A 15,943-nucleotide genomic window follows, 5' to 3' on the forward strand; every position below is an offset into this window, starting at 1 on the left:
TTGGCACCTGCGGTTCCCCTTTGAAGCATGTGACCTTGCCCCTACCGATGACAGTCTGAACATGAGTAGGCGCAGTGTTTAGGTTCCAGTTCTGAAAAGGCTAGGGCTAGCATGTGAACGTTAAAAATTTGAACGTTGACTTTAAGTTTTCAGCTATAAAAAAAATGTTTAAAGCTTAATCTTTACGCTTACATTTCTTTCTCCTTGAGTTCACTTTCTGTGTTCACTTTTTGTGTTTTTTCTTCTTGAGTGTGAGTTTATTAAGCTTGTGCTTGCTGTGCTCTTTGGTTCAAATTTGGTGCTTGCTGTGTGCTTCCTTCCTTCCTTCAAGTGTGTGCCTTTACCCTTACGCTTCCTTCCTGGTAAGTGTTTTCAAAGTAAATAAAATTTATATATTTTTGTTAATAAATATTATAAGTTTAAGTTAGTTAGTATTAACAAATATTCTAAGTTAGTTAGTATTAACAAAAATTCTAAGTTTAAGTTAGTTAGTAGTAGTATTGTGTAGTTATTTTATACGTATTAATATTAATAGATATACCAATGTTAGGTTAGTTACTATCAAAATATTATTTGGTTAGTTAGAATGAAAATTTTATTTAGTTATTGTATGTATTGTTAGATATTATATGTGTGATATATATATATATATATATATATATATATGAAAATAATATTTGGTTGAAAATATTATTTGGTTAGTTAGTATTAAAATATTATTTGGTTAGTTAGAATCAAAATTTTATTTAATTATTGTATATATTGTTAGATATTATATGTGTGATATATATATATATGAAAATAAAATTTGGTTTAAAATAATATTTGGCTAAAAATATTATTTGGTTACTTAGTATGAAAATATTATATATTTGTTTAGTTAGTATAAAAATATTACGTGTATATATATATATTTAGTTGTTGTATATATTTTTAAATTTTATATATCATATATGTGATATTAGCTTTTGTAGTATTAGGTATATATTTACGCATGATACTTTAGCCTAATAAATATATATAGGCGCATGATATTTTAGGAAGACACACGTAATATTAGGTTTTGTAGTATTAGGCACAAGTTAATATTAGCTTTAGGTATATATTTGTAAATTTTAGACACACGTAAATTTTTAGTTTTTGTAATATTAGCTAGCTGTATAAATTTAAGCATTTTACATGTAAATAAATAATTATGATATTAGATACACGTAAATTTGCCTTTTTAGTGTTATAATTTTGTATGTTATATATTGATAGTATAGTTTTAAATAAATGAATTGATAAGTTAATATTGTTTAAGTTAATTATTTTTAGTTTTTAGTTATATATATATATATATGATAAGATAGTGTTATTTGTAGTTTGTAGGTTAATATTATTTGTTTTAGAAAATTTACGTTATTAAATATATGATACATTGTACATTATTATTATTTTTGTATATATATATTGTTGAAATAATTTTTTGCATTTCAATATCTGTTTGTATTATAAATAATTTGTTAGTCCATATTTTATTCAATTATTTATTTGTTAATTGTAGAAAAAAATACTAATAAATTAAAGTTTTCTTCACATGTATTTTAATTTATGTATAGAATATATTAAAAATTGGCCAGTTTGATTTTTTACAAATTTATTATTATATATTTAAAGTTTACTAATAAATTAAAGTTTTCTTCACATGTATTATATTTTATTTTGCAGTAGCAATGACATCTTCATCATCATCTTCATCACACATTAACATTAAGTCTGGCCCCATCGATGCTGATGTATTATGGATGCAACCTAAGCATGTTTCAGAACATGTTTGGAATGGGGAAGAAGATAGGAAATTACATGTCAGACGAGCTATCCCCATGTATCAAGGGGAAGAACAAGAGCAAAATTTTCATTTTCTTCAACAATCTGATTTCGGCTGGATTATCAAGATGGGATACTTAAAAATAAATGTCTCATAAAGTATAAAATAATCTAAAAATCCAAGTAAACTTCTTTTAAGATGATTAAAAATCAATAAATTACTAATACATATAGTAACGAAAAATTGTTATTCCCATGCTAGTTTTTATGTTAGTAAATTTAAATGACGGGACTTTTAAAATTGGTAATATTTTTCTTATTGTTTTTATAATTAAAATTACAATTTCTTTTTGTTAACTTATACTAAATTTTATTACAAGTAAAATGAAACTTTGTACTCAGAACAAACCACAAAATACTTAAGAAATAACATGTAATTATTTTTTTGTCTTAAATTAAATTATATGTCAAATAATACTTCAGATGCAAAAACTATTAACAAAAAGGCTTACAAGTAATTACTACTAATAATTTTTAAATTTAAAATGTAATTTACAAAATTAATACACTTAAATTTGAGCTTCAAATTTCATTCTAACCATAATATTTATTACTTCAAAATAAAAAATTTGTACATGATAAATAAACAAAATGAAAGAAAACTTTATTTAAATAAATATAAAACATCCTTACTATAGAATCAAACTTCAAACGAAACTTTTTCTTCCTCTTTCACACTATTTGATACTCTCTTCAGTCTCAAATTTTTGCAAGTGCTGAGTGTGATTGCAAGTTTGCTCTATTTAAAGAAATTTTTTACCAAAAAACTATGTGCAACGTAAATTTACACATCATTATTAAAGTAAATCTGTATGCAAGTCACCTCCTACATGCCTAGCCCTAATCTTTAACCTGCCATGCATGTGATTTCTGATTTCCCTATCCAATAGAGTGCCCTAGTCTCCTCTAAAGCAAGAAGTGGGTGCATGTGAACTAGAACTCTAGCCCTAGCCTGCATCAAAAAAAATATTTCAGATTGCATGTGAACCCTAGCTACATCACGCTTCAGTCTCATCCTTCATCAGGCTGATCAATCCCATCAAACGTGTAACGCAGGTGCCAATGGCGGCACTGTCCACGTTGGCACGTCCCGCCAGCACCAATGGCGGTACCCTCTCCTATCCCGCCAGCTCCAATGGCGTCATGCTCCTCTCTCCTACTCAGCCCTATCACGCCAGTACGAATGACGGTAAGGGCAGTGACTTGACGCCTGTCCCGCTGCTGTCAATAGCGGCATCCCCTTCTCGCCATTGCCACTAGCGGTTCCAAGCTTCACGCCAGTAACAATGGCGACACCCACATAAAGAAGAGATCTCCCTTGCAATTTGTTTTAAAATAGACCCTATTTTGTAAAATGTTTTTAAAAGGAGCCCCCTACAGTAAATTTGCCATCTATATGACCGAAATATCTATTTACCATCCGAAGGACTCAGTCAAAGAAAAGTAGAAAAATAATGCACTATTCCAAACGTAGGGATATTTTTATTCGCTTTGTATATTTAACAGTTTATTTTGCAATGTATATAAACACATAAGGACTAATTTATAAATTTTTAAACACGACTTCAATATAAAGAAAATAATGATGTTACATCTTTCCTGTTAAAAATGCAAAACTATCACATCAACAATACTTCAAATTTACGAAGCATCGACTCACCCAAAAAAAATAAAATCAAGAAGCATCATCAACAAAGCATGCGCTAACCAATTGCCTCCAGTGCAGGAGGAGTTCAAGACTAATCTATAACTTAATTTAACAATAAACAGTTCGATAATAAAAATAAAAATTAACCAATAGTTTCATAATTTAAATAATAGAGTATAATATTATACTTCTTTTTATAAAATACAATGTATCAAATCAATAAATCAAAACTCATTAAAAGCGCTTTGTGGAAGAGCCAAACAAAGGATTATAAAAAAGACGCAAGGCGTATTTTGTTAGAGAATATATTAGCTGTTCTTATTTCTTACTTTCACCAATTACAATAAGTTGAAGTAGATTCTTCTTTTTTATATTGCAATTATTAGTAAAAACAGGAAACGAAAAAAAAATTAAGCTGTGAAAGACAACATAAGACAACAACTGCAAAATCTAAAACTTGGTATTCCCTGTTTACCCACTTGGCTACTTGCACCACTATTTCCAATTTCAAACAGAAATAAAACAACACAATCTTGTGTAGAAGAAACTCTTACACAATTGCCAGTGAGAAAGAAAAATGTGGTTTGATATTAACTAGCAAAAAACTCCTTCATTGAAGCTTAATCAGAACTATCAAAGTTTGAGTTCATCAATCAAATAAAAAGAGGTGATACATTTCGCAAACTAAGAAAAACCATCATCTTCCAAACGCCTCCCTCACTTCTCCGACGAGTTTGGTCCACGCTTCTTTCCGAATCCCACCACTACAATCAAACAAAAATCAAAATTAAAACCCATATCACGAAATCCCCAAATTCACAAGCTCTACTATTCTAACACAACAAAATCGGATTTTTCAGTAGAAAATGGAAAAAAGAGAAAAACTAAGGATGTTGAACATTGTGGGTATAGGCATCTGAACAGCAAAGGAAAACAAGAGAGGAAGATAAAGTTACCGGCGGTGACGAATCGGCGGTTGTATTGCATTCTCTTGTGAGCACGTCCGCGTGGCTTCTTCTTCTTGTCTTGCTTCGCCACTTTGGGAGTTTGTCCTCTCACTTTCCCCGCACGTGCGAGAGATCCGTGAACCTTACCTGCAATCCAAAGTAAATCATTCAGAGTTTCGCACATGTTCGGAGAAACACCGAATAGAATTGAATACGCGTTGGAAAATAACTTACCCATTGTGATGAATTACTGCTTCTCTCACTCTCTCTCCCTCTGTGTTTCGTTCAGATGCAGCGGCTACAACTAAAACCTAAGACACAGAAAGAGATGTTCTATTTGTAAAGTTAGGGTTGAAGGTTGCGGGCTCAGTTATGGGTCTTTTATTAAACCTGCTCAGAACACTTCTCTTATGGGCCAAATCATAGCCGGTTACTATTTGCACCTGTATTCACAGTAAAAAGATTTAAAAGTAATTCTTTATAAGAATGTTTTTCTTATGAAGAATGTTCAAAGAAACTAGCTCATTAAATCAGCTAGCTTGTAAGTTTTTTTTATAAAAAAAAAAAGAACTAGCTTATAAGTTACTAGCTCCTATTTTCCATAGTTTAATTAACTACCATTATTAATTAGTATAAAATAAGTCAAATTAGTCTAATTCTATAAATATTTTTAGTCTTTATCACTATTTTATATAAAAAAACAAATTAGTCTATCAATTATTTATGTAAATAATTACCGCAGAAATTTAATCAGTCAAATAATCAATTAATTCAAATGGTTTAATTAATGAATTATAGTTGAAATTTATTATTCCGACAAAATATGTCAAAATTAACTTAATTATACATTTTATTATTTTTATGGCAAAATTATTTACCTCTACCATGGTAAAATGCAAATTCATTTATAAGTATTATGATAATGGTGAAAGCAAACAAAAATAATTCGGGTAAATTAAGATGCTAAATGAACATAAAACACAATAACAACTTAGGGTGATCTGGATGGCCTTTGGCATGAAACTAATCTTAGATGATTACATCAAATAATTCAAGCTCACAAAAACACACCTAAACCTTTCTAAAGTTATTTTCAAAAAATTGCCTTTCATAAGCTTTCTTGGCTTAATCTAATATTATTGATGATGGTGAGACACTGGAACACTGAAATGCTAATTCAGCCTAATTGGAATTCAGACAGACTATACAAAATGATATTAAGTAACATAATTAACTTACTGGAGTTGTCATGATGGTTCCCTAAGCAATTCAAAAGGTCTCAATTTCACATGGAATGGTGAGTCCACCACTCTGATCAAACCCAAATTCCTCTGCAGCCTTTTCCAGCAAAACCTTGAACAAATGATAAACCTCCGAAGCTCAAGCCCAACTAAGTACCCTTTGGGAACATCATGTGAAACTAAATGCAAACAAATACCTGAAACAGCAAATCTACTTTTAAATTCAATCAAATGCAAGTGCAATTTCAATCATCTTCTAACTTTTTTTCTTCAAGTATGAGTATATGTATGTCGTTTAAATGCTTTTATTATTATTTCTTGACATTTTCTATATTTATCATTGAAAATACTATAATAAAATTTTAAAAGGATCAGATTAATAAGCATTACGTTAATTACAAGGAAAGTAAATTGAAAGCAAAGTAAACGTCATCGTTTCATGTGCTCCACCATAAACCCTAAAACTGCGTTTCTCATCTCAGAGATTTTATTCCAAATGGCTTTTCGTTCGGGTTCTCTGTCGCGCTCCATAATGTCCACCGCTTTCAAGTGCCGTTTCACGGTTTTTTCTTAATTAACGACAATGAGATCGAAATCATAGTTTCAAAACCCATTTCCTATCAGCCGTCTTTTATATTTTGAGTATGTGTTGTTTTGGGCTATAAAACATCGATATTGACACAGATACCGGACACGACACGGACACGTGGACACCTGTCAAACACATCAAACTCAACTCTGACACGGGCGTCGGTGTCGTGTCGGTGTTAGTGTCGGTGTCATGTCGGACACCGAACACGGCAAGGGACTGGGTGTCCGTGCTTCATAGGTTTTGGGACAGGAATTCGCTTTTACCTCTACAGAGTACCATGACGACGTCGTCACACGTTGTTTTGGTTCGGTTCTAGGACGCATGAATTTTTTTCAAATTGTTTTTAAGCATTTTCATCTCAATGCCTAACTCCTGCTCAATTTCTAATTTTTTTATTGCACATATTCAACTAATGTTTTCTTTTTCTTTTTTATTTTAATCTGACAGGGAATTCTACATCCTTGAGTGGAGCATGATATCATTACTAGCAACCTACGGTTAGTCATTTCTTTATTCTTTTAGTTTTTTCTTTTCCTGAAATTATAATTTTAAGTATTCAATTTCGGTTACATTAGTTTTGAATCGTTGAATTAAACTATTCATTACTGGTATTTCCACATGATGAGGGTTTTTACGATCTCAATAGATAGAAACAAATAGGTTTACTTGATGGATGGTTAGCATGGGAGACACTAGTCTGATTTTTAGCTTTGTTTGAATGAGAACCTGGTTCTAGTCTGTAGTTTTTGTCTATTTTGTGACTGTCTTATGAAAAGGGAGTGCTCGTGTTTTTGAAGTGTGATGTGACCTGCACTTTGATGAAATAACTACTAGTATTAAACTATGAGTATGGTTGTCTCTGTGTCAAGTATACAGATAATGGGGTACGAAGTTTTTGAGGTGGTACTTAAGAACGGACATTATGTACTTGACCATGTTGGAAATTTACTTCTATATATTTTTCTTCTAATGATTCATTTTTTTAAGGCATTTGAGAACTTCAAAATGCAGAGAATGTTAATGTCATGTGAATATTGAGGTTTAGTAGCACTCTGCTCTAACTAGAATTAGAATTTATTGATCATAGGCATCATTTTTGTATTTTTCGTGTTCAGGAGCACCTCTATATATAAAATTAGAGAGATCATGGGTGTGACTTTCGATGGGCTACATATTGCATTTCAATAAATTACTTGTAATGTATTATTTTTTTGTACCAATGACTTGTGACCAAGCACTTCCAAAATATCTAAATTTATAAAAGACATAATGGAGGAGGGCAGAACATTTGGGTCTTCTTGGATTCGAGAGTATTGATTCATGGTAGCTTTCTTGTGTTATTTAAGTTGCGACCTGATTTCGTCATTTATGTCTATAACAATACATTGGTTTGCATCTTGAATTTCAATATTTATTTTTTACTTTTGTCTATCATGGTCAGATTTTAATTTCAAGTGATTTCTAACATGAAAAGTGGAGTAAAATTAGTCGGGAAATATTATCATAAATTATCACCAATTTGTAATTAATTGTATAGTTGCTTGTGTAGTGGTAAATGTTGCCTTGTGTATCCATCAGGTCGCAACTTAAAAAATATTAATTATTTTAACATGCAAAACTGAAACTAATTTTTGTTTTAAATAATAATAACTTTAACCGTTATCATTAAAAAATAACAAACAAACAATTTGTTTTATATAATTTTATTCTAGTCATCAGTTTAATCATTATAATAATAATAAACATAACTAATTTTACACTAACTAATCTTAATAATTATTATAAGAAATATGAAACCAACCTTCCGTAGTGTGAATCAGCGTTAATTTCCTAACAAAATATAGGAATGAAAGTTTGTATCGGAGACTTGAGTAGACTCAGCAAAGTTATTTTCAGTAAGTATTTGAGCTCTTTTTTAATTTTTTTATTAACTAAAAATTTGTTTGAGTAATTACTAAACAAGATTTTTTTTAAGTAGTTTTTAGCGTTTTTTAAACATTACTTGAAGTAATATTTTTTAAAACGTTAATTTTTAATTTTTTATGTATTTTTTTATTATTATTTTCAATATATTTATCTAATTTTTATATTATCATTTTTAAATAAATTATATTTTATTATTTTTATTATTATTTTATATTTTTTAACTACTTCAATAATTAATTTTATAAAATACTTATAATTTAATAGACTTTTTTTAACTACTAATTATTAGGTACCTTTTCACGTTTCAGTTGTTTTGGTCGACCATAAGCAAAGATTACCTTATGATAATTATATTAAGATTCTTGATCCGTACGGTAACTGTAGTAACACAATTTGATAAGACATTGTGTTTGAATGCTGAAAACATAAAAAATCAGGGGAGATTGAGGAAGGTTGTGGTTTGTGACATAAAAATAGGTTCATAGGACAAGGGTCAATTTGTTATTTGTTATAGAGGATTGCTATTTAGTAGGACTGCTTCTAACTTCAAGCACGAAACACACAAAATGTATCATGTCACATTATTGTTACTTTTTAAATAAATATTGATTTAAATTTTGAAAAATATATATAAAAAAGCATATGTAACACAAAAACAGTCGTGCATGTTTGACGAAAAAAGTTCCATGCTATTTAAATTTTCTATTTGTTGTTGCAGCATCTGTTTCAATATTTTTTTATTATCAAATAATAAGTAAAATAATTGAAAATGAATAAAAAAGATAAAGAATAACTAGAGCACAATTGCCTTTTTTTTTATTGTTTAAACTTTAAAGGAATAATAAAAGAATAGAACAAAACTTTATCTACTACTTTGCTTGAAAGAAAATTATAAGAAAATGAGAGAGAATAAAAATGACTTGTTTTTAATTCATGAATAAAAATGAGTTTGATTATATATATATATTTTTAAAAAAAATTAAAAAAAGAGGGGAAGAGAGATGATAAAAGATAGAATAGTAAAATTTAAAAATTTAGAAAAGTTTTAGGACTTGTTTGTTTCCTTTCTCGTTCTGATGTTTTACAAAATGATTTTTAAAATAATTTTATATTATTCGGTTTTCAAGATCACATCCAAAACCTATTAAGGTTATGTTTACCAAAAGTATCTTAAAAGTTAATTTCTAAAATTATAAGTATTTAATAAAATTATTAATTGAATTAGTTAATAAATGTAGAATCACATATATGAACATGTTAATAATATATAATTAGTTAGATTGAGATCTTTACATTTTTTTATGTATGAGAAATATTAAAAATATATTTTTTAATATATTATTTTGGACACATTCTCTACTGTTAGTTTAAATTTATTGAAAATAATCTAAATTTGTGGATTCTAAATATTATTTAAATATTCTCTTTTTTAATTATGTAATTTCTTTAAAAAAATCACTAATAAAAAGGATTGTTCCTAACACTTTCTTTCTTACAATGTAAGGGACCGATCCAGTCCCTTAAAATTAGTTATGCTGTAATAATAAAGTAAAACTTGATTAAGGTATTATTGGCTATCAAACTGCACACAATGTAATTGTTCAAAAACCCCAAACTAAAGACATTTCATCATTTGTTGATACATTAATGAAAGAGAAAACTACTCTCTTTGACTCATCTACTTTAGAGGTTTTTTAATCTTTACTTAGAGCATTCCTAACTCTCAGGTTTGCACTAAACATTCCATATTATTTGAGAAATTACAATGGCATCCCTTATCTCTTTAGTTTATAAGTGGTCACTGTAGATTTCAGTCACAGATGAGAACCCTTTTTTCTTTCTAAAGGAACATTGACCAATTGTCATTCACGTGACTCTTAATGCTCTAGATATCTTTGTCACACACCCTTCTTTGCGGTAAATGACAATTTGATCCTTTAGTGAGTGTGAAAGGGATTTTCCTAGTCCTACTCTCCTCTAAGTAGTGGGAGTTTGGTTCAGCTTTGACAGGTCATTATTGTTCTTTAAACAAATCATTGTTAAGCACCTAGAGAGTTTGGTTCAGCTTTGACAAATCATTGTGCTTTAAAGAAATTTTATTTGTGGAGATTTTGGTGAAGCTGTAATTTACCCAAATAAATGGGTATTGTGTTAATTTGTTATAGGTGAATGATGTTGATAACCTGCATGTTTAAGGTAATACTTGATAAATATAAAAAAAGTTGAATGATGAATGATGGGTGATAATGTTTCCTATCATATTTTTTGACTCCCAGTTTCTTTGTTATTGTAGTTGTTATCTAATATTCCTTAGTTGGAAGGGCCCTCTTGAAGATTCTCTAGACTCAAATATCATAATAGTTTTTGTCAATAATTTAATCTATATCCTACCTTCCTCCGACGATATTTTACTGATGTATATCAAAGCCTTCTTTTCAAAACTAATCATTTTCACAAGACGTTAAAATGCTGGCCTATTTAATAGTATTTGGGGTGGGGGACCAAGAATGGTTAGTTCAAGTGAGCTTAAAGTCCTTGAGCATGGAGTGAGGGATCTGAATCCTAACTGATGCGTATAGAGAAATTATTATTAGGAGGAAACAATTCACCTATGAGTACTAATAAATTTTTCAATAAGAGTTTAAAATTTTCGATGATCAATTGAGATAATCCTTTACGATCATATGCTCAAAAAAAAAAAAAAATATAGGTGGGGGACCTATACCAAAAAGAAAAGAAAAAAAAAGGTAAAATTGGTATCCGGTGCCAAATTGCAAAATGACTTGTAAAACGTATAGATTAAGAAACAGATATGTTAAGCAGCTAATGAAGTTTGTAAGGTTTATCACAAATGACAATTAGCACATTGCAACAGAAAAGGTTGGGAATAAATAGACGACAATTTTGTAACGTAAATTTTGTCGTTTATTCATCTTATCTATATGGCCAAATTTCACCCTCCAATCCCAATTACGCATCATCGTGGAAACCAAGCTAAGTAGTTAGGACCAGGGCTGGGTGGCTTTCTGATTTGTCCTATTTCCCCCCACTATCTTTGCTTTTCTTCATTGAATCTCTACCTTAGAGGATCCAAATCAATGATCCATAACTAGGTCTCATGTTCGGTTCATGTTTCATATACTGGCTTGGGGACAAAACTTAACAGAAACTCCAATGAATCCCTATCACTGTTCAAGTAAATTCTCGTGAAGCAACGTATCACAAGCACAGCAAAAAAAGGTCCCATGCCTCCCCCATGTTTTTTAAAATTTCCTTGTCAAATTTATTACCATTTACTATTATCTAGATATATAAAAATAAAAACAAAAGTCGTCGATGTTTACATTTAGTTTATTAATTTATTTTAGCAGCATTTGATCGGCATATACTTTATCATATCATAAATCTGACTGATTCTTCGACTAGAATAGTACGGGACCTCCTCCTTTTACCCCGATATACTTCGTTGTTTTCAAGGAAGATAAAACTGACAATGTCTACCATGATAAAACAAAATATACTTATCATTAACCCAACAACAGAATAACCTTACTCAGAAATTGAAGGGCTTTTAAAGATCTTCCTAGTTATCTCTGAAACTCCAAGAGCATCAGAAGAACACAAAAAAAAATAAAAATGAATTGTATAGTTGTATTCTAACTCTTTCTTAGGAATCATTGCTTTCACGTTTCAGACAATACCTCAATACAAGCATAAAAGAAAGCAAAAACAAAGGGAAAAAGAAGCGATTTATTTATTCATTCTAACCAAAAGTGCAAGCTGTAAGGACAAGTTAGAAACAGGTGAAACTGAACAAAAGCATTAAAACAGAATTGCAGCTACTTAAAAGGCCAGAGTTATTGGTCCACAACCAAATCTCAAATTTGCATTGAAACTACGTTTAAAACCTAATAGTACGATGAACCAAGTTGCGTATAAACCAATAAAATTCACCATGTAAGTTATAACTCTAGTCATATCTTCTACCTGTCGAAAAGTTAAAAAAAAAAGACACAGAACATCACTTATACTCAGCTATCATTGTAGAATCAAGAGCATTTGATCTGTTAATAAACAATGAAATATTCTCACCTACTTTTAAAAAAAAAAAAGAAGAAGAAGAAAAAAAATCCACTTTATCAGTAACACCACCAGACAACTAAACATTGAACAATTAAACATATCGAGATCGAATTACGCATCAGAAACAACGCTAAGGTCGTCGTCTTCCGCCGGAGCCGGCAAGTTGAGATCTATGAAGCTATGTTTCAACTTAACAGAATCGTTAACGGTTGAAGACGAGGAAGGAATTAGGTGAGATCTCTTGTGTCCACCGAGCGCTTGGCCAGAGCCAAACACCTTGTAACAGAACGGACATTCGAAAACCTTAGTGCTACGGTTGTTGTTGTAATTATTTTGGCCTTCCTCGCGGGGACAACACACATTTCTGTGGCTTCCGAACGCGCGAGAAGATCGAAAGGATTTGTGACATTTGTGGCAGAGGTGGTTCCCGCGGACATTTTTCTTGATCTCTGATCCGCTACTGCAGCGCCTCTTAGGTGTAGCTGCATTGGCGTGCTTGTGTTGCTGCCACGTGTCGCGGGAGAGCATCATGAGGCACATGGCGACGTCTTCTTCGGGGGAGGTGTCGGAGACGGAGCTGAGAGGCTCGGGTTCGGGGTGGGGTGGCGGTGTGAGCTTCGGCATGGTGGATTTCCGGTTGCGCTTGGATCGTTGGCGAGTGGGGTTTCTAGACTCTGTTTCGCTCTCTCTGTCTTCAGGATCCGCAACCCTGAAGCTCTTCTTAGGATTCTCCCTTAAAGCATAATTAAGAGATTCTTGTTCTTGTTCTTGTTCTGAGTCAGAGGAAGAGGAATAAGAGTGAGGCTTTGGAGGGAGAGGGAGAGTAGCAAGGTGAGCCTTCATGTGGCCACCAAGGGCTCTGCCATTGGAGAAAGACCTTGAACAAAGCTTGCATTTGTGTCTATCCATCACTTATGCTACTTCTTCTTCTTCTTCTTCTTCTTCTTTCTCTCACTCACAAAAGTGTTTTTGGGGGAACTTAAAAGGAGTAGGTGACAAGCATTCCTCCACCAAAAGACACACACAACCCAAAAAAACTATGATTTCTTTCTTTTCTTTTCTTTGGCGTACAATAAAAGATGACTTCTTGTGTGTGCGAGCTAAGATGTCAAAACACATTATAACAGTCGCATTAATTATTCAGCGCCCAAAATTAAGAAAGTGTGATCGTGTACAGAGAAAGAGCCATAAGTAACATGCAAACCTTGCTGCCCAATTCCAATTACCTTTTTCCCATTTATTGCTTCCAGGGATATACTACTTTTATTATTATAAACCGCTGCTTTAAGTATATTAATTTATTATTTCAAAATTCAATTAATAAAACCTTATTATTATTAGATTTTGTGACTTTCAGTGTGTGTGCTAAAATACTGGAAGAGCTTATAAATTTCTTTTACTGCCTTTTGTAAGTTAGTTTCATCAAATCTTAATAAACACTAAGTAATATTTTTGTACTTGTTTTTTTTTAATTTTATTTACAAATCATATGTATTTTATACCCTTCAAACCCCGAGTGATGGAATTCTCCTTTCTAATTCTCTCTTCAGCCATTCAGCCATTTCTATAAGAAGCAAATTTTAATATATTTTAGATTAAAACATATTTCTTATAAAGAAGATGAGATATAATATTTAACACAATAATATATTCAAAACTATTAATTAAATTAGAACAATATCACACCACCGGTTAATTCACCTACAGGGTATTATTTGCTTATTTAAGTTAGATGTAAATATGTTTTTTATTTGAGGGTCAAAAGGGATTATTTTGTGGATTCATGTCACCCTATTTGGCAAATTTCGTATGTACGTCTCTAGCTTGAAGGACCAGAATTGCATGAGAAACAAAAATATGGGCCCCTGAAATATATTCATTGGAATGGAAGCCGTGATAATGGATAATTATTTGGTAGTGATGTGTAACTCACTAATCCTGAATGATTGCTGCTTCTATTAAATTCTGATTGCAAAATGTAACGAAGATGTAAGATTGGATACAATATCACGTTACCGAGACAAACTGCTGCTATTTAATTACGAATTTCCTTATTGTTTTTTTTTTATCTTGTGATAATTTTTGTCCGTGTAAAAATAGAATTAACTTCTCTTTCTATATAATCTATAAAAAAAAAGGTTTTACTTTTATATAGCCAAAAATCCCCAAAATCAAATTCAATTTTAGATTTATCAGAGTCATTTTCTTTTCACTCTCGCTGTTAATTAGTTAGTGATATTTAACAAAATAAATTCTAATCTTGTTCGTAAAGTAATAAAATTATATTAATTCTTAAATTTTAATACAAATAAACATACTTAATTAAAGGAGAATAAAATCAATGAATAAAATTGTTTTACCTATTACATGTCTTTAATTAGATAGTGAATCGAGGATGTTGATCAATTGGTACAAAATTATTTTAATTTAATTGGTATTCTCGAATTTGAGTCTTTTTTGAAATTTTTAAATTTAAATATATAATTACATTAAATATTTAAAGAACTATCTTTATTACCTAACTCAAATAATATTATCTCCTATAAAAGACATATCTGATTTATAAAAAAGTATCTTCAAATAATTTGAACAAGTATAATTTATTAAATATTATGTGATTCTTCGACAAACATTATATGCCAACGTGGAATTAGGTTTTCCTTCAATTTTTTTTTTCCTACAAGTACTAATACTTAGGATCTTCCTTTCATTATATGACATGGTAAACCCATAACTTTAAGCACGTGAATTAGGGTGCTATCTTCATGCTCATGCATGTGGAAGATTATTTGTAGGAAAATGCTAGCTCCTTATGATTTAAACTTTTAGTATTTCAAGAAACTAGTTCTTAGCTCTCAGAGAATATCTCAAGTTAAAAAAAATTATCTTTATTTCACTCATTGTTAGAAATTGTATTACATTGAGCAAGGTGAATGAACATCTTCTAAAAAGTAGTAGGTACAAAATTATAGGAAGATTAAATATTTCTTTTGATATTTGTAAATTATTCTTTAACTTTTATAAATAGCATAATTATAAACTTGACAGTAGGTGGCAAGCTTCTTAAAAACGGGAGAGAAACACTGACAATCATCTCAAATATCATAGTGTTATCTCTTTTATTTCTTTTTTTTTCATCTCTATTTAATGCTTATTTAAAATTACACTAAGGAGAAAGATTTTTGTAGTTTTGTTATACTATCAACTAAAGTTGTATGATAATCTCAAACAATATTGTATTTTTCACTAGTGCTATATATCAAACTCTTTAACTCAGGAAGCTTTAGCAATTGTGTAGTTTAAGATGGAAGGAACAATTTCTACTTCACAAGATGGCTGTCATGAAATAATATGCTGTAATAAGTAGAATCTAAGGATGGTAATAAATGATGCTGTAATGTGTTGATGGCTAGCTAGTCTCCATGGAGGTAATTTTGGGAAGAAGTGTAGGATATAGGTAACGGTGGGAATTTACATAACAATGTATATGTACTTACTGATGTACTCTTTAAATGTCCTAGACTCCTAGGTGACTGCACAACTTGTGTGTTCACTTCTGGACATTTTTGTAACATATCCTCTTTTGCTTGATAAAAAAAAAGTTTTAGACAATACTTGTTCATAAGACGATTCTTCA

The 15,943-nt window shown here is 30.6% G+C and overlaps 2 protein-coding genes and 1 long non-coding RNA gene across 4 annotated transcripts; 1 reads left to right on the top strand and 2 right to left on the bottom strand.

Moving 5' to 3' along the window:
• Positions 1-3,959: 3,959 nt before the first annotated feature.
• Positions 3,960-4,854, bottom strand: LOC114412168 (40S ribosomal protein S30). Its single transcript, XM_028375964.1, has 3 exons — positions 4,699-4,854; positions 4,474-4,611; positions 3,960-4,281 (listed from the first exon to the last, which is right to left on the bottom strand). Exons 1-3 carry the CDS (start codon positions 4,700-4,702, stop codon positions 4,235-4,237), a joined length of 189 nt encoding a protein of 62 aa, XP_028231765.1. The 5' UTR covers positions 4,703-4,854; the 3' UTR covers positions 3,960-4,234.
• Positions 4,855-6,150: 1,296 nt separating this feature from the next.
• LOC114411450 lies at positions 6,151-7,718 on the top strand. 2 transcript variants are annotated; one of them, XR_003666443.1, is made up of 3 exons: positions 6,151-6,356; positions 6,535-6,794; positions 7,413-7,718. It is a non-coding gene; the product is annotated as an uncharacterized LOC114411450 (long non-coding RNA). The 2 variants fall into 2 exon arrangements; XR_003666442.1 differs by having other exon boundaries at positions 6,151-6,347; positions 6,745-6,794.
• Positions 7,719-11,959: 4,241 nt separating this feature from the next.
• LOC114412169 (zinc finger protein ZAT4-like) lies at positions 11,960-13,482 on the bottom strand. The gene has a single exon (XM_028375965.1). It carries the CDS (start codon positions 13,213-13,215, stop codon positions 12,418-12,420), a length of 798 nt encoding a protein of 265 aa, XP_028231766.1. The 5' UTR covers positions 13,216-13,482; the 3' UTR covers positions 11,960-12,417.
• Between the last annotated feature and the right edge of the window lie 2,461 nt (positions 13,483-15,943).

The sequence above is a fragment of the Glycine soja genome, chromosome 5 (genome assembly GCF_004193775.1).
Source record: "Glycine soja cultivar W05 chromosome 5, ASM419377v2, whole genome shotgun sequence".
Taxonomy (NCBI): Eukaryota; Viridiplantae; Streptophyta; class Magnoliopsida; order Fabales; family Fabaceae; genus Glycine; species Glycine soja.